At 45.0% G+C, this 23,591-nt stretch overlaps 1 protein-coding gene across 1 annotated transcript in view; it reads left to right on the forward strand.

The window, feature by feature from the left end:
- Positions 1 to 21,998, forward strand: part of MAP2K4 (mitogen-activated protein kinase kinase 4) — a 113,661-nt gene extending 91,663 nt beyond the window's left edge. The window contains 4 exon segments of the mRNA XM_084986186.1: positions 9,537 to 9,614; positions 13,010 to 13,158; positions 17,160 to 17,205; positions 19,540 to 21,998. Of these exon segments, the coding sequence (XP_084842312.1) occupies positions 9,537 to 9,614; positions 13,010 to 13,158; positions 17,160 to 17,205; positions 19,540 to 19,653 (387 nt within the window). The 3' untranslated portion in view covers positions 19,654 to 21,998.
- Positions 21,999 to 23,591: the final 1,593 nt, after the last annotated feature.

Below are 23,591 nucleotides of genomic sequence, written 5' to 3' on the forward strand. Positions count from 1 at the left end.
ATAAACTTTGGAGTTTTATATCTTTCTATTTGCCACATTCTGTATCCCACCCATTAGCAAATACTGTCTGCTAGACTTTCAAAGTGTATCTGGAACCTGCTGCTCTTTAAAACCAGTGGTGCTTATTGGTCAGACACTGTCAGTTCTCACTTGCCTTACTGCAGTCAAATCCAGAACGGTCCCAACTGCTTCCGCCCTTGTTCTCAGCTCGGCAGCCAGAGTTATCTTCCAGAGCCCTGTCAGGTGAATCATGCCACTCCTCTACTGAAACACTCAGTCCAGAGTCCTTAAAGTGGGCCTGTCAGGAGCTACGTAACTTGGCCTCAGCTGTCTCTCTGGATTGTTCGCATGTTACCTTCCCAGCTCCAGCCACCACACTGACCTTCGTGCTGTTCCGCAAACGTAGAGGTGCTGTTTCTACCTTTCTACCTTGAACTCTCTCTCCCTGTGAATATGTTTAATGTGCCTGTCTTTCACTTGAGTTGGGTCTCTGAGCAGATGTCACCCCCTTACACAATCCTTCCTGGGCCACCACATCTAAAATAGCATCCTCTATTACTCGCTTATCTTCTTTTTTTGGTCTTTTTGCTATTTCTTGGGCTGCTCCCACAGCATATGGGAGGTTCCCAGGCTAGGGGTCCAATCGGAGCTGTAGCTGCCAACCTGCACCAGAGCCACAGCAATGCTGGATCTGAGCCGCATCTGTGACCTACACTACAGCTCACGGCAATGCCAGATCCTTAACCCACTGAGCAAGGGCAGGGATCGAACCCGCAACCTCATGGTTCCTAGTCGGATTCGTTAACCACTGCGCCACGACAGGAACTCCCAACTCGCTTATCTCCTTAACCTATGTTGTTTCCTAACCCTTATCACCATCTAACTATTGGCTTAACTGCGTGCATCTCCTGAAGAGTTTGTGGGCCTTTGAGACCATGGTTTTCTCTTGTTTAGTTCACTGCTGTATTCTTGGGGGCTAAGTAAGACGTTTCTCTTGTTGCTATTTTGAATGGAATGTGTTTTCCCACATCACAATAACTGCCGATATAAAGGAAGGCTATTTATACGGATACGTTATTTTATTTATTTATTTATTATTTGTTTGTTTGTTTGTCTTTTCTAGGGCCGCTCCCTCGGCATATGGAGGTTCCCAGGCTAGGGGTCCAGTTGGAGCTGTAGCTGCTGGCCTACGCCAGAGCCACAGCAACTTGGGATCTGAGCCGCGTCTGCGACCTACACCACAGCTCAGGGCAATACCGGATCTTTAATCCACTGAGCCAGGCCAGGGATCAAACCCGCAACCTCATGGTTCCTAGTCGGATTCGTTAACCACTGCGCCACAACGGGAACTCCGATACTGATAATATTTTATAACCAGTCAAATTACTGATCCTCCTCTCTCTCTGTCTTTTTTTTGGGGGGGGGTCTTTTTAGGGCCACACCTGTGGCACATGGAGGTTCCCAGGCTGGGGGCCAAATTGGAGCTGTAGCCACCGGCCTCCGCCAGAGCCATAGCAACGCCAGATCTGAGCCACGTCTGTGACCTACATCACAACTCACGGCAACGCCAGATCCTTGACCCACTGAGGGAGGCCAGGGATCGAACCTGCATCCTCATGGATGCTAGTCAGATTCGTTGCTGCTGAGCCACAATGGGAACTCCTCTGCCTCTTTTTTGATTAGGTTTCAGATGCTACTTAAGGTACTACTATGCAAAAAAATAATCTTATTCATATTTATTGATCTTTTCATATCTATCTACTTATAATCATTATATACATATATATATATATACACATACACACACAGATTTACTTTTCTCGTGTTAATTTTTATTGCTTTGCCTAGAACTAGATGAATGATGTGTGGTATGCGTGTTTATGTCTGTGTATGAGAATATGTATGTGCGAGAGAGAATGAGAATGAATCAGGAATGACTGTTAAATCTTATTAAATACCTTTTTGGCATCATTCAGTATATGATGAAATGTTCTGTACAGCTATTGATAAAACAATTCAGGTTGGTTGAACCATCCTGGCATTCCAGAAATAATTCCTACCTGTTTCATAGTTTATATGGTTAATAAATTTTACATGTGCTGTATTAATATTTATGATTGCTACATAAAAATGTTTAGATTTGCTTATATTTTACGTTGTAAAGGTTTTAGATGGGTTATGCTAGTTTTAAAAATCAAGTTATGAAAATCTTCATCTTTATTTTATTCATACAGTAAAAAAGTATTATCTAGTGATGAGAAACATAACTTTGGCTTCCTCGAGCTCAAAGATTTTTTTCCCAGAGCTCAGCACGGTTGTGATGGTATAGTTATCTGTTCTTTGAGACTGAACTCCATCTTGGCCAAGAGTGTTTGAGGAAAGATACATGATTCTTTGAAAACTGTGAAGTGAAGTTTTACTCTTTCCTTAGCATCAGCACAGATGTGTGTATATGTGCGTGTGCCTTTGAGTGTGCATGTGTATACATATGCATATTTTCCTTTTCTTAGTTTTAAAGGTTGGGGGTAAAAGCTGTCTACTGCATTGTTTTAACTACCAAGTATGTGTGGTAGTTTTAAAATCTGCCCACAATCTCTTTAATACACTTCCCTTCAAAAGGCAGTGACTAAGTACAGTCTTGGGTGTGGACTGAATATAGTGACAGCATCTCATGAATAGCATGTGGCAGAAGTGACGGTGTGTCCCTCTGAGAGTAGGGCGTCAAGAGGCATGGTGGCTTCTTTCCTGGATTGCTCACTTTGGGGGAAGCCAGTTGCCATGTGAAGACAAACAAACAGCTTTACAGAGAGGCTCAGGGTTGAACCAGGCTTCCTGCTAGTAACTGTGTAAATGAGCTTGGTGACAAATCCTCCAGCCTAGTGAAGCCTACAGCCCAAGCTGACGTCTTAATTAAAGTCTCATGAGACACCCCAAGTCAGAACCACTCATCAGAAGTGCTCCCTGAAGCCTGACTCACAGAAACCTAAAATAACAAATGTTTGTTGGTTTCCACTGTTAAGTTTTAGGGATGATTTGTTGCACAGGTAGTACAAAGCGACTCTTGTTCACCTTTTTTCTTATTTCTTGCTTTCAGAGTATTTTAGCTTGTACACTTCTGCCTTAGTAAGTTTCTTTTTTAGCATCATAAATGGTCAGTTAAAAAACGAAATACTGGAAAAGGTCTGTTCTGTATTATTAGTTGTATTTATTCAGCACTTCTTTTTTGCTTCTTTAATCCAAAAAAATTGAGAAGGATTTTGTTCAAAATTTGGTAACATCGTGATGGTGAATTTCTCCTTTTTCCTTGGTTTTTATTTTATATACTTCTATACAAAATAGCTTGAGTCATGTATTTCTTGTAAATTATGTTTTGGACATAAAATTGTTTTATCTATTACTTTTTTGCCGTTTTTGTTGGTGTTACATACCCTGTTCTCTAAGTAGGTATTTTCCTCTTATAGTTAGTTTTAAAAAACTTTTTGCTTTTCAGACCCATACTTCTGATTTAGATTTAGGATACAAAGTCTTTAGTTAATTTCATAGAGCTTTAATCTCTATTGAAGAATGCTTTTCAAAATGTTTGAAGTATTACACAGGCTTAAAGACTTACATGTAAAACACAACACCATAAAATACCTAGAAGAGAACATAGGCAAAACCTTCCCTGACGTAAATTGTATAAATGTTTTGTTATGTCAGTCTTCTAAGAGAACAGAAACAAAAGCAAATGAGACCTGATCAAACTTATTACGAGCTTATGCACAGCAAAGGAAACCATAAACAAAATGAAAAGACAGCCTACAGAATAGGAGGAAATATTTGCAAATGATACAGCTGACGAGGGCTTAATCTCCAAAATATACAACAGCTCATACCACTCAATGACAAAAAACAAACCACCCAGTTGAAAAGTGGGTAGAAGACCTAAATAGACATTTCTCTAAAGAAGACATGGATGGCTAGTAGGCACATGAAAAGATGCTCAACATCACTAATTATTAGAGAAATGCAAATGAAAACTACAGTGAGGTCCATGTTAAAGCAGTCAGAATGGCTATCATTAATAAACCTACAGATACAAATGCTGGAGAGGGTGTGGAGAAAGGGAACCTTCCTGCACTGTTGGTGGGGATGTAAATTGATGCAACACTATCGAAAACAGTATGGAGGTTCCTCGGAAAACTAAGAATAGAATTACCGCATGATCCAGCAGTTTCATTCCTGGACATATATCCAGACAAAAGTATAGTTTAAAAAGATACGTCTGTGTACCTCCGGTGTTCATAGCAGCACTATACACAATAGCCAAGACGTAGAAATAACCTGAATGTCCATTGGCAGATGAGTGGATAAAGAAGATGTGGTACATATACAATGTAATACTACAAAGCTATAGAAAAGAACACAACAGCCCCGCGCCACTTGCAGCAACATGGATGAAACTAGAGATTTTCGTGCTAAGAAGTAAGTTAGAAAGAGAAAGATGAATACTGTATGATATCACTTTTATGTGGCACAGATGAACTTGTCTACAAAATAGAACCAGACTCACAGACATAAAGAACAGACTTGTGGTTGTCTGGGGGGAGGGAGTGGGATGGACTGCGAGTTTGGGATTAGTAGATGCAAACTATTAGGTTTAGAATGGATGAGCAACAAGATCCTATTGTATAGCACAGGGAACTACATCCTATCTCCTGGGATAGAACATGGTGGAAAATATAAAAAATGAATAAGCTGCGAGGGTATATTGTACAACACAGAGAATATGGCTAGTATTTTATAATAGCTATAAGTGCTATAAAATCCATAAAAATTTTGAATCATAGTGTTGTATACCTGAAAATAATATTGTATATCAACTATACCTCATTAGAAACCCCAATATTATCTGTATCTCTTATATAATAAATTTTCCATGCAAGAAAAAGTGATCAAAATTTTAAGCATTAGAGATTTGAATATGCACCTTCCCCAAGGAAAAATAAATTCATTGCTTTAAAAAACAAACAAAAAAATGTATATATGTGTATGACTGAGTCACTTTGCTATATAGCAGAAATTGGTACAACATTATAAATCAGCGATGCTTTAATAACTATATCCAGTCCCTTGGGATAGGCAATGATGGAAGATAATACAAGAAAGGGGACGTATGTACATGTATGACTGGGTCCCTTGACTGTGCAGCAGAAATTGGCACAACATTGTAAGTCAAGTGTGCTTCAGTACAAAAAGTGAAAAAGAGCAGATAAGCACTGTGCTCTTACTGTATAGCAGCGGGAACTATAGCCCATCTCTTGAGATGGAACATGGTGGAAGATAATACAAGAAAAAGAATGTACGTGTATGTATGACTGGGTCACTTTACTGTACAGCAGAAATTGGCACAACATTGTAAATCGACTGTAATAGTATTTAAACACAACTATACTTCAATAAAATAATTTTTTTTTTGTCTTTTTAGGGCCACACCCACAGCCTATGGAGGTTTCCCAGGCTAGAGGTCGAAATGGAGCTGTAGCCACCAGCCTGTGCCACAGCCACAGCAATGTCAGATCCAAGCCACGTCTGCCACCTACACCACAGCTCACAGCAACACCAGATCCTTAACCCACTGAGCTCGTCCAGGGGTCGAACCCGCAACCTCATGGTTCCTAGTCGGATTTGTTTCCACTGTGCCACAACGGGAACTCCCAATAAAATAGATTTTAAAAATTACACATACAAATAAGGAATGAACATGGGTCAGAAGTTACATTTAACTCATAAATGAGGAAACTGGACAGGCAGGTTGGTGCACTTGGCTCAGAGGACATTTATATAACTCATTATTCACAGTCTCTAAAGAAAGAATATTGGAATGAGGTGACTAATCTAAATATAAAATTGCTAATTATGTCCAGGTCAATGGAACAGTACCTTTTGGGGTTGTTGGACAGAAATCATTTGCATCCCTGCCTGACAAACATCCGCAGGTTCTTGTATAACTTAAGGTTCTGGGCCCTGATGAAACAAGTGCTCTTGTGCAAGTCTTTAGGCACACTCGTTAGTGCCCCACTATGATCCTGAAGGGAAATGGAATCTTTTTTTAAGAAAGTTATTTCTGGGTATTGGATGCATTTTCCTGACACCCACCTGGTAGAAGTTCTAGCCGCGAATGACATAAGCACACAGCCGCTTTAAAGCGGCATGACCGCCATCCCCCAGATGACAGGTGCCCACTCTAAGTGCACCGTTTGAATTTTCACAAACGCGGTGAGTTGTGTAATCACCACATCAGTCAAGAGAGGAAACGTGTCTGCCCGCCGAAAAAGACCATCGGTCCTGCTTTCTGTCGCTGTTTCCTAGGATTCTGAAGAAATGTCATCGGACCGTCTGTGCTTGTGTCAGCTTCTTTGGAAGATACCCATACCGTCCTGTGCGTTAGTAGATCAGTCTTTTGCAGAGAAGTTGCACGTTGTATCGAGAGATGACGGTTAACTTCTCCACCCCTCATGGGTGGCTTCACTTTGCAGAGTTGTTTTTGGTTTTTTTTGGTAGGGGTGATGTCTCTCTGTTAATTTAGGTCTTCTTGCCATCTCTCAGTGATGTTTTGTCATTTTCAGGGCCTTTTGAATTTATTCCTAAGGAATTCATGGTTTTGGGTGCTAAAACTTTCCCCCACTATTTTGCCATTATAGGGAAATGCGATGGATTTGCTTACTTTGCCATTGTGTTCTGTGCCCTTGAGAGTTTCCTCATTAATTTGAGTAGGGATTCTCTGAGTGAACCATTGTAGAAATTCAAATGTCTGTGAAAAAGCAGTGTTTTTTTTCCTGCCTTACTCTTTTGTACTGTCTGGGACCTCCACTATAATGCTGGGTAGAAGCAGTGCCTTGTTCCCAGAATTACCAGGAAGGACATGTTTTATGTTTAACCACTAAATATGATGTTAATTCTAGGTTATTTTATATACCCTTTATGAGATAAGAATATTTCCTTCTTAATATGCTAACAGTTGTTATCTTCCTTGAATTTTATCAGATGCTAATCCTACATCTTATTGAGATGATCTCATGATTTTTAAAATTATTCTATAGGAGTTCCCATCATGGCACAGTGGTTAACGAATCCGACTAAGAACCATGAGGTTGCGGGTTCGATTCCTGCCCTTGCTCAGTGGGTCAAGGATCTAGCATTGCCGTGAGCTGTGGTGTAGGTTGCAGACGCGGCTTGGATCCCTCGTTGCTGTGGCTCTGGCGTAGGCCGGTGGCTACATCTCCCATTGGACCCCTAGCCTGGGAACCTCCATATGCCGCGGGAGCAGCCCAAGAAATGGCAAAAAGACCAAAAAGAAAAAAAAAAAAATGATTCTATAGATGCTGCATTACATTGATTTTCATTGATTAAGCCAGTATTATATTCCTGAGATAAACCCCACTTGATTATGATGTATTACCACTTCATATGTTGCTGGATTAGGTTAGCTCATATTTTAACAATTTTCGTGTCTATTTATGAGGGATATTAATTGTCTTGTAATGTTTTGGTCAAGTTTTCATAAATAGTTATGTTGGCTTCATAAAATGAGTTGAGAAGAATACCCTCCTTCTCTGTTTTGAAAATAATTTGATCACGACTGGTGTTACTTCTCCCCTGCATGTTTGAAAGAGTTTGCCAGTAAATTTATCTGGGCCTGGACTTTGTAGAAAGAATTTTAATAGTGAGGTAATTTTAAAAATAGTTTTGCAGTTATTCAGATTTCTGTGTTATTTTGTAGGTTTTCGTTTTCAAAGAACGCCTATTTCATCTCTTTCTGTAAGATCAATAGTAATGTCCCCTCTTTCATTCTGACTTGAGTCGTCTCTCTTTTTCTTTTGGTCAGTGTAGCCAGAAGTTTGCCTTTTTTTTTTTCCCGCATCTTTCCGAAGAGTCAGCTTCTAGGTCCGTTGACTTGTTGTAGGTTTGTTGTTGTTGTTGTTCTCTTTTTCACTTACTTCCGCTTTACTTTTTATCACTTCCTTCTCCTTGCTTTGAGTGTTAGTTTGCTGTTCTTTAACTCTGTACCGCTGTCAAGTTAGGCTATCAATTTAACTCCGGCTTCTCTCCTCATGTATGCAGTTAGTGCCATAAATCTCCCTCTGAGCACTGCTTTCACTGCATCTCACAAACCTTGCTTGGATAATTTCGTTTTGGTGATTTCATTTTCATGGACATTGAACATGAGTACTATGAAATAATTAAAATTATTTCAGGAAATAATTTCATTGATTATTTCATTCTATTTAGTTCAAATACTTAAAAACATTTTCTTGAGATTTCTTCTGTGATCTGTGTGTTATTAGAAGTGTGTAGTTTAAGCTCCAAATATTTGAGGATTTCCCAAGTAATCTTTCTGTTACTGATTTCTGACATAATGACTGTGTGGTCTGAGACCATCCCTCGCATGACTTCTGTGTTTTCTTTAAAATAAGGTGTGTCTTCTGGCCCAGAACGTGGTCTGGGTTAGTGTATGTTCCATGTGAGCTTGAGAAGAATGTGTAGTTAATTCCGTGTTGTTGGCTGGAGTATTTTCTCAAGCTTGGTTGACTCTCTGGGATTTTTATGTAATGTGTATCTTATCAGGTAAATACGTATATTTACAACTAAAAGTAAAAGTGAATGGCTTCCAAGGAATATTTATGCAACACAGTCCTCGTGTTCAAAACAAAATGCATACATCTCTGAGCTAAGGGCTGCTGACAGGCAGAGAATATAACACAGTTGACTGTTATCCTTTTCTGCACATTTCTTTCAACAGCCGTTACTGTCAGTCTGAGCTAAGGCCCCATTGTCAGCTCCGGGCCGCTGATACCCTCTCTTTTCTTCTCCATCCCTGACGCACTGTGTAATAATAGTCCCTTATTTCAAGGAAATGTAAAAATGCTCCCTTCCTAGAAATTACTAAAAATGATTTCTGCTCTTCTTATGATAGGATAATATCTTTCAATATTGGCAGTGCCTTAATTTGGTTAAGAATGACTAATAGACAAATATCTTTAAAGATGTAGATATAAATTTAGCTTTATGATAAGGAGTGGGTAATTATCATAAATTGAGCTCATATTTGCTTTTGTGTCTCAAATATACTGTGGTATGTCCTTATTCACTGGAGCAAAGAGTAGTGAGATCAGATGACCTAGTCTTTTTTTTCCTTCTTTTTACCATTATTTGCTGCTAATCTGGCCCTGCAATTCTTTATTTTTTTTCTCGTCCTCCATTTTTCTCCCGCTCCCTGTTCTCGGCTTCAGCTTTGTAAACCCTTGTGAGTCCTAAGGGGGAGGAATTAAAGGAGTGGCCTGTGGTCCCAGCAGAGGAAGCCACTGAGTTGAGTCTTTCCTTGGTGTTTGTTTTTAGTATAATAGTGGCTTCCTTTTGCTCCCAGTCAGTCCCTAGACGTGGGTTCCTCCAGGAGTGTGCTGGCATTCTGGCCACCTGCCCAGCTCCTGCTTCCTTCCATTACCTGCCCCTGGAGGGTGTGTGTAGTTAATGACCGATGTCTCTTTGCGTTTCAGCCTGAAAGAATAGACCCGAGTGCATCACGACAAGGATACGATGTCCGCTCGGATGTCTGGAGTTTGGGGATCACACTGGTACGTTCTCGTTGACTCAACCTTGTCGTGGCAAACGAGGCCTTTAGAAATGAAAGACAACGTCACCAGCCTTCCACTGCTCATGGGATCACATCTTGTCTCCTCCAGCCTTTGATTTTATGTTCCTGTTGCCCCCCCTCCCCCCAGCCCGCTGGCTATAATTGCAGAGATTATATTTTCTGATTGGTGAAAAACAAGGGTTTTACCTTAAAAATCAAGCTGGAGTTGATTATTTCCCTCTTGGCTCGGCAAAGCACTGAGGGCTCTCTAACGTTGTCACTCTGAACTCTTGGCCACAGATACGCAGGGGCAGGAGTAACTCAGAATAGGGACAGGGAGGCCAGCGCACCCACGGGAGGGCAGGGGTGCGGGTTCATAGGCGCCTGCGTCTCAGGCAGACGCCGTGTGTCCTGTGATAACGTGGACAGTTGTGTGGTAGGTACACGGAGTATTTTTTTGGCCACATCTGCAGCCTGTGCAAGTTCCCAGGCCAGGGATTGAACTTGTGCCACAGCCGGGACCCAAGCCACTGCAGTGACAACACCAGATCGTTAACCTGCTTCACCACCGGGGAACTCCTAGGCACACTTACGTATATCTGTGAAAATCGGTTCTACTCAGAACCTTCTGTTACCCTAACCGAAAAGTCAGAAATGAATGAGCTGAAAGTAATTCCATTGTGGAGGAACAAGAACCACGTCGGTGACGATGAACGTTCTGCCTCAGAACACCACCCAGAAAGAACAGTAGGACAGCTGCTTGATTCGTAGCTAACAAGCAAAATTAAATAAACTTTTCCCCCTGTGGACGGTATTGAAGTTTTGGTTCTATTTTCAAAGTAGATTTATCTTCTGAGTTCCTTATTACCACATTTTGTTTTGAAGTTGTAGATTTGTTTTCTTGTTCTTGCCGTTTTACCAGGGCTGAGGGGCAGCTTCTGTAGCTTCTTCCACATTGGATATGAAGTGTCCATCACTCGTGGGGCGGTGTCCTCTTTGGTAGGCAGCCCCAGACTTTTCCTTCCATTCTCCTCTCATCCTCAGCAAGACCCCAGAGCCTAGAGAGTAAGAGGTGCAGAGCAGTGAACTTCTCCTGTAGCTGGTTAAGTCATCTCCATTTGTTCATTGGTCTCAGATGGAGCTAGGCTCTCTTCCTGAGGGTGGCACGCCCCTGTAAGCCGTCCCTGTGAGTCAGACGCTGCCACACCTCGTGATTGCCCTGACCAGAGACCTGAAGGCTGGTAGCTCACCTCTGCGGAAGATTCCACCTGGTTTCCTGTGACCAAACATGGGAGGTCCTCGCTGAGTCCTTTCGCAGTGGGAATCCCTCCCCTTTAGTCAGAGAGAACTTGCAGCTGGGGAATCAGGTCTGCGGGAATCAGGTCCTAACGCAGCAGCAAGACCTGCGCTTCCAACCGAGACAGCTGTTTGTATGGAAGCAGTAGTCATGATTCACGAGTTCCTGTCTGTGTCCAAACCAGTTGTGTTTCAAAAGCAAGTTTTTACTTTATGATAAAAACAAAATTTTGTTCCCTGAAAGGCTTTCACATAGAAACTTTTTTAGCAGTGTCCTTTAGTACATCTGGCTAAACTTAAAAGCAAGGTACTCGGTACTTACAATCGCTTGATAGTTTATTTTTCATATAGATAATTTTATAAAAATTACAGATGTATGAAATTAAATTTTACAATGCTAAGTCTTTCACCTTTGGATGTGTATCCTACTGTTTCCTTCTTTCATTAAAACCTGTTTTCAGAAACGAACCTAACGAGGTTCTTCCTGTTGCTGTGAGTAGTTGTATGGTTTACTTCTTTCCCAAGCATTTGTAGGTATATAGATATACATTTTTTTTTTTTTTTTTGTCTGCACCCCCATTATATGGAAATTCCTGGGCTAGGAGTTGAACCCATGCCACAGCAGTGACCTGAGCCACCGCAGTGACAATGCTGGATCCTTAACCCACTGCCCACAGGGGAACTCCAAGCATTTGTATTTTTATCAACAAGAAACCTCAGCTGAAGGGGTGGGTTTCTGTGTGTGTGCCCACGCCTGCCTGCTGGCCCACGGGCAGGAGTGTGAGTGGAGGCCGTGCCGAACTGGAGGAAGCATCCCTTGGGGAAGAAGGCCTTCCCACCCCGCTTTCTGGGGGACGATGGCTTTATGTTTGCTTCATTGCTCTCCTTTCCTTATGTAAGCTAGTACTTTAATATTTTACTAAACCAACAGAATCAAATCTTAGCTGAAGAAACTCTGAAACAGTCTCAGACAGAACTCTCCCTCCTGAGCCACCTTCCTCCCGGTAAGTTTAGGGCCATCCCACCTCTCGGTCACCTCTCGGTGCACGTCGGATAGGCTTCATTTGGGCCATGCTGCAGATTTGATCTAGTTCTCGGAGAAAACACAAGGTTTTCCCCCCTAGGGTTCCATTATCCTCGGAACAGAGTTGGGAGACAGGTGAGAGTACAGTTCACAAATATATTTGACCCGCGACAGATTGGGACACATGTCTACAGACTCTTCAGAGCTGGTTCGGTTTAGGGATACTGTCCTCAGCATTGTCTTGGGGGTTTGGGTTCAGGGTTCGAGGTCTGACCCTGCCTTGAGTTCCTCAGCGTTAGTCATACCTGCCTGTGGTAGAAACTGTAGTAACTACAGGATGGCTCTGGAGTAGGATTTGTGCATTGTTTCCCTTGAGCTCAGGTTGGGCTTTCGTTTGTTGACTTGTTTTACCTGAAAAAGTGAATGTGAGCACTGTCCTGGATATAGCCGTCCATTTGGATGAGTGCAGACCTTTGGCACAGAAGTGCTCAAACAGCCTTGTAGGAGCTTGCGTACAGAGGAGTCAGCACCACGAGCTGCCCTGGAGCTTCTGGGCTTAGGTTTGGTGTTTTCTTTTGTTCAAGTCCTTGACTTTGGTTGATACAGATTCCCTCTACTCTCTTGATTTCTAAATCCCACTTCCACTTAGCCTTAATAACTCTGAAGATTGGGAGTTCCTGTCATGACTCAGCCGTTAGCCAGCCCAACGAGGATCCAAGAGGATGTGGGTTCAATCCCTGGCCTCGCTCAGTGGGTTGAGGATCTGGCGTTGCCGTGAGCCGTGGTGTAGGTTGCAGACGCGGCTCAGATCTGGTGTTGCTGTGGCTCTGGTGTAGGCCGGTGGCTACAGCTCCGATTGGACCCCTAGCCTGGGAACCTCCATGTGCTGTGGGTGCGGTACTAAAAAGCAAAAAAAAAAAAAAGATTCTGAAGAGTCCATCTCAGCCTGATCTCAGTTTGATTCAAGGCTTTTACGGGAGTTTTGCTTGGGGTTGAGATTGAAAATGTGGCCTTTCCAGTGAAGAGCAGTAAATAGTTATCAGTGTGTTTTGCTTTTTCCTCTGTGTTCTCTTTAGTACGAACTGGCCACGGGCCGATTTCCTTATCCAAAGTGGAATAGTGTATTTGATCAACTAACACAAGTCGTGAAAGGAGATCCGCCGCAGCTGAGTAATTCTGAGGAAAGGGAATTCTCCCCAAGTTTCATCAACTTTGTCAACTTGTGGTGAGTATTTGACTTACGGATACTCAAAAACAGACAGTGAGAGGACAGTGAGGGAGTTAATCCTAGCAGCATTGGTGCTTTATACTGGGGAAGGGGGCCTTCATGTCACCATGTCTTCTCAGCTGGGACTCCGGATCCCTGGGGCTACAGGAAAGGTCCCGCTAGCCGGGAGAGGCGTCACTCGCTTATTCTCCTACACACGTGGTGGTGGAGAAGCTGCTGCCTCCGGATTTCTAGTACCTTGTCCAAGAAATACCGCCTAGGTGAGCCGGATCCTCGTACTCTGATGTGGTTCTAGCAATGAACTTACATCAGAATCACTTGGAAGCTCTTACTAAGTCAAGACCCCACAGATGAGACTTTGAGCAGCGGGTCTCCTTGGACGCAGCACATCCCTAGTTGGGTGGATGTGGCAGAGGCAGGCCCAAAGCGCCACTGGGAGAACCACGTGTGGCTCACTGTGATCTCATTCCAAGTATGAACCCCAACAACATGCCTGATGTTGTTTGCTCACCTTTTAGCAGGAGTGTGTGTGAGAGAGCGAGCTTGTGAGAATAAATGCCTGCAGATGCGGCAGCAACACCGTCATCACGTTCTCTTTCGCTCTGTACTTGAACTAAAACCCGCTTGGTTGTCATTTGAATATCTTTTGATAATTATTCTGTGTATCCACCATGATTTACCAGTAAGTTTACTAGCAAACAGCCAGAGCATTTTGTATGTTATTCTTTTCATTCTTGAAAATGCTTTTCTTTTTCATAATTTTTTCTTTCCAGGAATGCTTTTTCACTCTACTCTTTTAGATCCTGTAAGGCTAAGACTTACATTTCATGGTCTATTGCCCTCTTTTTGAATATGTAGAAAGCATTTGTTCGACTCCAGTTTTCAAGTCCCTTTCGTCTTCTCTAACCACATTCTGCTTCTGTGCTGGTTTTGGACGGGAGAAGAATGCCTTGAGATTTTCTAGGTAGAAGAGAGCCATAAAGCTGACTTAAATTGGCTGCTTCTTCCTTTTAAAAAACCTGTTTTTACCCATTGGCACCCATATATACAGCATGTAATTGTGAACTGTGGTCATTTTATATGTTCCGCTTTAGTGAAATATTTGTTTAAAAGAATCTTTGTGAATCATAGAGCCTAATATCTGAAATGATCACCTGGGAACAGTCCACCAGGGTTGTGTTCTTCTTAGCTCCTGATCTCTTTATTGGTTTTGTTACATATATATGTACATAGAATTTTTGTGTCCCTTGGTGTAAGTTCCCTTCTGTAAATAATGGTTATAGTCTTCAGTGCCACATTGTTTTCCCCGAGTAGGTGCGTAGTTCCATCTCTTTCCTCGTCATTGGGGTTTACAGTTGAGGTGTATCTGTTTCTGTGATAAGCTCATGTCAGCTCTCTGCATTTGTCCATTCTCCCTTCTGCTGTCCTTGGGCATTTCCTGCTATCTCTAACCCGGCTCATTCAGATTCCGCTTTGGTTTCCTCATAATCCAGTTTTACCTTGTTCCAAGCCATTTCCCTTCTTTTTGTCAGAGTTGTATTTTTTATGATGCATGTCTGATCCTTACCTGTTTGTTGAAAACTGTCTAGAACATGCATTCTTAATGGAGTGCTATCACCCCCCTACCCAAGAGACAACAATTTGTTCTGGAAAGACAGGAAATCTTAGTATAATGGTTTGTAGCAGATTTGCAGTATTTAAATTTCACAGAAAGGAAGGGCAGTAATGAAAAAACATCAAGAAGTATGAGGTCTAATTCTAAGAAAAGCAACAAAGAGACTAGAACATAAATCTACTTTTAATTGAGATGAGTTTATGGGATAGTCTAAAATACACTTTAAAATAAAATCAGTGTATTTAAAATACCCAAGGAAATAAAGGAATGAGTCTGTTAAAACTGAGGAAGCGGGAGTACCCGTCATGGTGCAGCAGAAATGAATCTGACTAGGAACCATGAAGTTGTAGGTTCGATCCCTGGCCTCGCTCAGTGGGTTAAGGATCCGGCATTGCCATGAGCTGTGGTGTAGGTCTCAGACATGGCTTGGATCTGGCGTGGCTGTGGCCAGTTAGACCCTTAGCCTGGGAACCTCCATATGCCACGGATGCAGCCCTAAAAAAGACCAAAAAAAAAAAAAAAAAAAAAAACCGAGGAAGAAGTGAACAAATGAAACAGTTGGATATGAAAACTGTTTAAAGTTTTGGAAATGAAAAAAAAAAAAAAAAAACATAGGACCTGATACAAAGATACAACAAATTTGATGTACTCTGGACTAGAAACACTTGAAGACAGAGTGGAAGAACTGGAAAATAGGCTCGAGGGGGTTCCCCAGCGTGATAGAGACTGGAGTGTGTGAAATAATAGTTAAGACGCTGGGGAAGAGAATGCGTATTCTAAGATAAATGTAATGGAACTGCCAGAAGGTCACTCTCAAAGTGGAGAAACAGTATTTAAGGAGATGTGAGTGGAAAACATTTGGGAATTGATCCAGGATGGGTGCTCAGATTGAAGTTAAAGTCTGTACCATGCAGGGTAAACAAAGGTAAATTTATACCCAGATGCACTGGAGTGAAATTGCGGAACAATAAAGTAGAAGTTGGCAGGGAGAGAACTTAGAGTACCTGCGAGAATGAGTGGGTTAGACTGACAGCTGGCTTGTCATCAGCAACAGTGGTTGCCAGAAAACAGTGGAGTCCTAAGTCCAGAGTCCCAAGGAGAAGTAACTGTCACCCTCGTCCTGAAGTTTTATGTTGGGCACTCAGTATTCCAAATAAGGAGGAAATGTAGAGTTGTTTTGTTTTGTTTAGGGATGGAAATAACCAAGAGTTTACTATTCATAATTAGTTTTGAAAAGATGTATTTGACCAAGAAGAAAAGTAAGCCCAGCAAAAGGGTGTTGCAGGTAGTTTCCCTGGAAAACGGGCTTTGAGGACAGTGCCACGTGTACAGGAAGTTGGTGGAGTGGTAGTGGTCTTTGCACCAGCAAGCAGCAAAGGGAGGCAGAGCAGACTTAGGCAGAAAGGGCAGCTGGGCTGCAGGGCACCTGCTCTGATAGCCCTGTAGGAGGCTGGGAAGCTGGGCTGGTCCCCAAGGTTGGCTCGACGTGGGGGTCTTGGACTTGTGCGCCCCTTTGTGGATCAGTCATTAGATACAGGCTACCCCAGGGAGGCTGAGGTGGCTCTCTTCACTGAAAGACATCTCTTCGAGGCCACAGCTGAGGGCTGTCTGCTGGCAGCTCTCTCAGCAGTGAAGGAATAAGTCCTTCATTCCTAAGACGGGCATCTGCGTGGCCCAGGGCAGAAGGTGGGGGTTCCAAGAGCAGCACCGAGCTGAGAAACAGGTGACCTCTGTTGCCAGGATTAACTTCTGGTGGTAAATATGGATTGAATTGACTGAGGTGCGGTCCAAGATAGATCAGGTAGATACACACAAGATGAAAAAATTAGACAAGGTCATGTTCAGGGGGAAATATCAGCAGGCACAGGTTTTTAATATTGTCAGCGTAGTCCTCAGGGAAGTTGTACTTCTGCAAGCTTTTAGACAGGATTAAGATACAATGTGCAAAAAAGGCTAGATTCTAAGGACAGGTGTATGAAGTTCAGGTGTCATTGACCTCCCAGACGTGCCGGTTGCCGGCTTCTCTTAAGTGATGTCTGTATGAATGTGTGTGTGTGTTTAGAAGGTCACACGCATTTACGTACAGTTTTGTACATCACGTGCCTGCATGTGTAATCACGTGGCATTCTAACATGAAGCTATGGCTTGTTTCTGATTTTTTGCTAATACTCCTGCACTGAATATCTTAAGGGAACATCCTTAGATTATAGATTGTCTAATTTTTTATGTGTGGGGTTTTTTTTTTTGTTTGTTTGGCAGGTTGTCTCCTTTGTTACTTTGTATCTGAAGGAGGAAAAAACTACTCATTTCTTTGAAATACTGTTTGTGAAAAGAAAAATATGTGGGTAAATGTCTTTAATGATTAACTTTTGTCTTATTTTAGCCTTACGAAGGATGAATCCAAAAGGCCAAAGTATAAAGAACTTCTGGTGAGTCTCAGACTTTGGGAATTGTAGTAACTCATGCCTGCATCTTTTTTGTTGTTGTCTTTTTTAGGGCCCCACTCACGGCATATGGAGGTTCCCAGGCTAGGGGTCTAATCGGAGCCGAAGCTGCTGGCCTACACCACAGCCACAGCAACACAGGATCCAAGCTTCATCTGCAAGCTACACCACAGCTCACAGCAACGCTGGTTCCTTAACGCACTGAGCAAGGCCAGGGATCAAACTCGCATTCTCATGGATACTAGTCAGGTTCATTAACCACTGAGCCACGAGGGGGAACTCCTTGCGCCTAAATCTTGCAGCATGCTGGTTCACCAGGCGAGCGGTGGGCTTCTCTGTCACAAACCCTACTGAGGTTGTTTTTTTTTTTTTTTGTCTTTTTTTGCTATTTCTTGGGCCGCTCCCACGGCATATGGAGGTTCCCAGGCCTAGGGGTCGAATCGAAGCTGTAGCCGTGGCCTACGTCAGAGCCACAGCAACGCGGGATCCCAGCTGCGTCTGCGACCTACACCACAGCCCACGGCAACGCCAGGTCCTTAACCCACTGAGCAAGGGCAGGGACCGAACCAGCAACCTCAGGGTTCCTAGTCGGATTCGTTAACCACTGAGCCACTATGGGAACTCCCCTACTGAGGTTTTTTGCTTGTTGATTATTGAAGTGTAGTTGATGTACAGTTTTGTAGTGATTTCGTTGTGCACAAAGTGATGCACTCGTTCACGTGTACACATTCTCCGTAATACCTTTTCCGTCGTGGTCTGTCATAGGACACTGAACAGAGTTCCCTGAGCTCTGCAGTGGGACCTTACGGTTTATCTGTCCTACACATCGGCATTTGTATCTGTTATCCCAAACTCTCAATCAATGAAAAGTGGAATATTTTTTAAAATGTCTTGAAGATATTTGGAAAAAGAAAATTTGCAAGCCTAATTTTCTTGCTAATGTACTGGCTATATTGGCGTGGAAAAATTTGTTCTTGATATGCTATAAAAGTTGCCCCAGAGAACTTTTAACATTGACTTTCCAGAGCCGCTTCCCACCGCATGGTCTACGTGTGTGTGATGCCTCCAGAAGAAAGTATTGTGCTGGTTCTGCCTTTATTAAAAGCTCGCATGCAAATTTACATCATTATGGCCAATTCCCATTTCTTTGAAAGTTCTCACCCCTCCCATGGAACGTGGGCTTTTTAAGCAGTCTGCCCAATGCGACCTTGATCTTGGCAGGGACAATAACAGCTCACGGCAATGCCGGATCGTTAACCCAATGAGCAAGGGCAGGGACCGAACCCGCAACCTCATGGTTCCTAGTCGGATTCGTTAACCATTGTGCCACGACGGGAACTCCAGAACGTGGGCTTTTAAGCAGTCTGCCCAATGCGACCTTGATCTTGGCAGGGACGATTACTGTAACCTAAGCATGTGGGGCTATTTTAAGAGAAGACCCCCTTGTCATACTTTGCCTCTAGCTCTCCGAGGATGTTAGGTCAGACTCCGGTGAGCACAGCTCTGACCGAAGGTGCTCGCTCGGTGTACCTGGAGGAGCTGTGGACGAAAGCGTGGCCCGGGTGGAGGGTGAAGAAGTGGGGCTGCGAGGCAGGGGTGGAGCCGAGTACAGGGCATCCGCTCAAAGGAGAAGTTTCTCCTGAGCGCCTTTTGGAGCCGGGGTTTGAAGGGTTGAAACCGAAACGTTTTCGTAAGGTCCTTCTGCTACACGTGGGGAAGGAACTATGGAGTTGGTGTCCCAGGAGGCGACGCAGTGCCTCCTGGCTCCTGATGGGGCAGAGGCAGCAGCTCTGTTTTTTGGTTTTTGTTTTTGTCTTTTTGCTATTTCTTTGGGCCGCTCCTGTGGCATATGGAGATTCCCAGGCTAGGCTAGGGGTCTAATGAGAGCTGCAGCTGTCGGTCTATGCCAGAGCCACAGCAATGCGGGATCCGAGCTGCGTCTGCAACCTACACCACAGCCCACGGCAACGCCGGATCCATAACCCACTGAGTGAGGCCAGGGATCAAATCTGCAACCTCCTGGTTCCTAGTCGGATTCGTTAACCACTGCGCCACGACGGCAACTCCAGCAGCTCTGTTTTGTGCTGAGGAACGGACACCCCCTGGTGCGTGTCCCACCAGGTGCCAGGGTGGCTTGTCCAGATCGTGACACCATGTGTCTTAAGCAGGCGTGCCCATAGCCACTAACACATCTGTAGGACGCTGAGGCTGTGCTTGCCTCGGACTGCGCTGCGCTATTGTACAGCTCTGCCTGCTTGGTGCCTTCAGTTCTGTGCTCTGACGCCAGTCTTGATGATTTTTCTCTCACTATTCTTGCAGAAACACCCCTTTATTTTGATGTATGAGGAACGCACCGTAGAGGTCGCATGCTATGTTTGCAAAATCCTGGATCAAATGCCAGCTACTCCCAGCTCTCCCATGTATGTCGATTGATACCGCTGCTACGTCGGACTCTAGAAAAAAGGGCTGAGAGGAAGCAAGACGTAAAGAATTTTCATCCTGCATCACAGTGTTTTTATTGCTCGCCCAGACACCACGTGCAATAAGATCGGTGTTCGTCTCCATCCTGTCTGTAAACTCCGTACCCCGTCACATCCAACCCGTCACGCAGTGTTAGTGCTGGTCAGAGAGGCCTCGTCCTGCTCGTCCGTGATGACCGTGGCCGTGAATCTCGGAAGTTAGTACCATCAGTTTGTTGGCTGTGATTAGATTTCACCTTAAGTTCATTTCTAGACTCGAAACCCGGAGACGCAGCTGGTGGAATGGTGTTTTGTCAGACTGCCAAGGGCCGGGTGCGCCGTGTCTGAACACAGACTCAGGCTCGCGTGAGAAGAGCGTGCACAGCCGACGAGACATGTTGCCTCTGGAGCTGGGAGACTTCCTTCACCAAGTGCAATAGGTTCACGGATCGGACGTTCTCTTGCTTTACAGCCACCGTCGATGTTTGGGGGTCGATGTGCTCGGCCAAATTTCCTGTTTGAAAGATCATGTCCAATTAGTGAATTTACCTTTACCAAAAACCCAGTAGCGTCCGGAGAGGTGCACATCCCAACGTGAGACAGGACGGAACGTGTTCTTCCCTCCTTTCCCAGTCCTTCTGCTCGTCACTGGGAAGACTCAGGAGTCTGCCGCTTGTCAAAGAAGGTGCTGATCCTAAGAATTTTCGTTCTCAGAATTCGGTGTGCTGCCAACTTGATGTTCCACCTGCCACAAACCACCAGGACTGAAAAAAGGAGAAAGGACGGAGGGCAGGGGCAGAGTTTACAGGTGTTTTTAATTCTCGTGTCGTTTCTGGAACAACTCGTAGCAGCTCTGCATCTCCCCTTGGTCCCGAGCCTGGTCCTTCCTTTAGCCATCGTAACTCGCCCGCAGGGAGGAGTAGCCAGTAGCCATGTGCCTTGATTGCGTAGATGAAGATTCCCTGTGGGCGGCAAAAGACCAAATCTGCTGTTTGGCGTCACTGGTTCAGGTCTGCAGCTTCTGAGTCTCTTCTCTGCCTGTGTGGTCTCCCGCCGTTCTGTGACTTTCGCTTAACCCGAGGTTGCGCCTTTTTTCCCCTCCCGGAAGGAAACCTTTTTAATTACCAGGGCTGTTCCTCCCCAGGGACGTTGAGCCCCCGTCTCTCAAACGCCATCGTGTTCCGCAGGCTGGAAAGTGTGAGGCCCTGCCGACGGGGTGGGCGCTGATCGTAAGCTCGTCCCCTGCCAGGATCTCTAGCCCGGCGCCGCCGCCGCCGTCTCTTGGAATTGGAATTCTGCAGAAAAACGAAACAAAACAACCCACAGAAGACAAAACCCACCCAACCCCAGGATAGTCGGGAGAGGCCGTCTGAATCCGCATCTTCTGCCGCCCTTCCTCACTCAGCCCGGCCCCGAGCATCCGTGGCACAGGCGGTTGAGCAGCGCTGTGAGTGGCTCAGGCTCCCTGGAGTGTAACGCGGCCGAGGTTGGGGCGCAGGCGACGCCGTGACAGAGCCAGATAGTGGTAGGTGTGGCGGTGTCTCCTCCCGAGTGAGTCGCAAACACTTTCCAACCATAAAGGGAGGATGGTGCTGTTTCAAGTTACTTCCCTGTAAACTTCAGAATTCACAGAGGCTTCTTCGCTTTGGTCCACCTGCCTGCTTTTCCTGTTTCTCCCCCGCGGGTCAACGCGGACTTCCCAGTGTTGCAAAGGGATCACGGCCGTGTCTCCCTCCGACCACGCCAAGCCATCGCCCTCCATTGCTCCCGGGGACTCAGGAGGAGCCTGTCTCTCTGCTGTCAGCCTCCGTCTGGCTCAGCCTAGGGTCACTCTGCCATATGCAAGTGGAGATCCGAGCAGTTCTGACTGTCCAGGAGCTCATCTGACCGTTCTCTTGTGTGGATGACCACATACAAAGGCAATTTTAGTGTATTAATCATAGATTATTATAAACTATAAACTTAAGGGCAAGGAGTTTATTACAATGTATCTTTATTAAAACAAAAGGGTATATAGTGTTCACAAACTGTGAAAATAGCGTCAGAACTGTACATTGTGAGCTCTGGTTATTTTTCTCTTGTACCATAGAAAAAAAATGTATAAAAATTATCAAAAAGCTAATGTGCAGGGATATTGCCTTATTTGTCTGTAAAAATGGAGCTCAGTAACATAACTGCTTCTTGGAGCTTTGGAATATTTTATCCTGTATTCTCGTTTGAATTCTTCCTCTATTTAAGATATATACATGGAATCGAAGTGTTTATGTCATAGTTCTATCCTTTTGCCTGCAGGTCAGTTGTAATAAATCTAGAATGTGATGATGACTTGTAATTTGATTTTCTGAAATCAGACCCTGAGAGGGGGAAATCAAGTAAATTCCATTAAATTATCTGCGTATTTCACATTGGGGAAGATTCTCTTCTTCCGAAAGTGTTTATGGCTTCTTTCTTTTCCTCCTCCCTTCTTGTGGTTGCTCTCTCTCCGCGTGTTCTCCTTGGAGGAAAGCTTTGCTTCCTGTTTGAGCAGGCGTGATGCAGTCTCTTGAGATTTGTTTCATTTTTTCTTTCTTTTTCTTTTTTTTGCTTTCTAGGGCCGCACCCGCGGTATATGGGGGTTCCCAGGCTAGGGATCCAATTGGAGCTGTAGCCACTAGCCTACGCCACAGCCACAGCAACGCCAGATTCTTAACCCACTGAGCAAGGCCAGGGATTGAACCCGCAACTCGTGGTTCCTAGTGGGATTCATTTCTGACGCACCACAACGGGAACTTCTCTTCAGATTTGTTTTTTTGTTGGCCACCCTGACCTGCCCAGCTTTCTTTTTAACTTTTTTTTGTCTTTTGTCTTCTGTACTTTCAGGGCCCCACCTTTGGCATGTGGAGGTTCCCAGGCTAGCAGTCTTATTGGAGCTGTAGCCGCCAGCCTACACCACAGCCACAGCCACGCCAGATCCGAGCCGCATCTGTGACCTACAGCACTGCTCACGGCAGCGCCTTGCCCGGCTTTCTTAATGCCGAAGGCAGAGGGTGCCATTGTTGAATCCGGGTTGTGGGGGAGAGAGACGGCTTGGAAGAACCCAGCCTTCCTTGGCCCAGCGTCTGGCCATCGGCCACGCTTTCTCCTCCTGCTGCGGTGGCTGCAGGCGGGCGTCGGATGTCAGCTCACGTTGCAGTCACTCGCGGTGCCGAGAGGGGCGGGAAGGGACTGGCGCCGAGGGCAGACCCGGGAGGGCCGTGGGAGTGAGCAGAAAGCCGTGGAAGCCTGGGAGCCGGGGAGAGGACTTGGCGCTCCAGCCCCACGAGGACCCGTTGTGCTTCCACCGCTCACAGATCCCATCCTGACTCCTGAGCACAGACGGCTTCCGCACCTTCCCTAGCCTGGCCTGAGATGCCAGAGACGCCGTAGCAGAAGCAGGAGTGGTAAGTGTCAGGCGCTGTCCAGGGTGCGCGGGGTGAGGCTGGAGGAGCACTGACCCCTCTGGCCACGCCTCGGCTGCTGGGGAACAAGACCCCATGGAGTTTGCAGATCCCAGCTGAGCACGGACGGCGGGCGAGACAGCGTCAGGGGTCTACACACTCCGAGTTCTGCTAACCTCCTCCCATCCTAAAAGCAGCCTTCACAGTCAGGTTGCGGAAGCCCTTTTTAGATGGCAGAGAAAAACAAGGCTCAGAGACGTGAGGTTCTGGCCCCGATAACTGTTGGGAGGAGAGCTGAGACTCGAACCCAAGGCCGGAACACTTACCATGAGAAATTATATTAATTTAAAACCTGCCATCCGAGTGTCTGCTGTGGCACAGGAATTGGGTTACGGATCCGGCGTTGTCTCAGGTGGCTCGGGTCACTGCTGAGGTGTGGTTTGGTTCCCACCCCGGCGTTGCCACAGCTGTGATGGAGCTCACAGCCGTGGCTGGA

This window comes from Sus scrofa, chromosome 12, assembly GCF_054392235.1.
Source record: "Sus scrofa isolate SSC_HxYL_T2T_F1_AM1 chromosome 12, Sscrofa_HxYL_maternal_Yorkshire_Landrace_v2.0, whole genome shotgun sequence".
In the NCBI taxonomy this organism is placed as follows: domain Eukaryota; kingdom Metazoa; phylum Chordata; class Mammalia; order Artiodactyla; family Suidae; genus Sus; species Sus scrofa.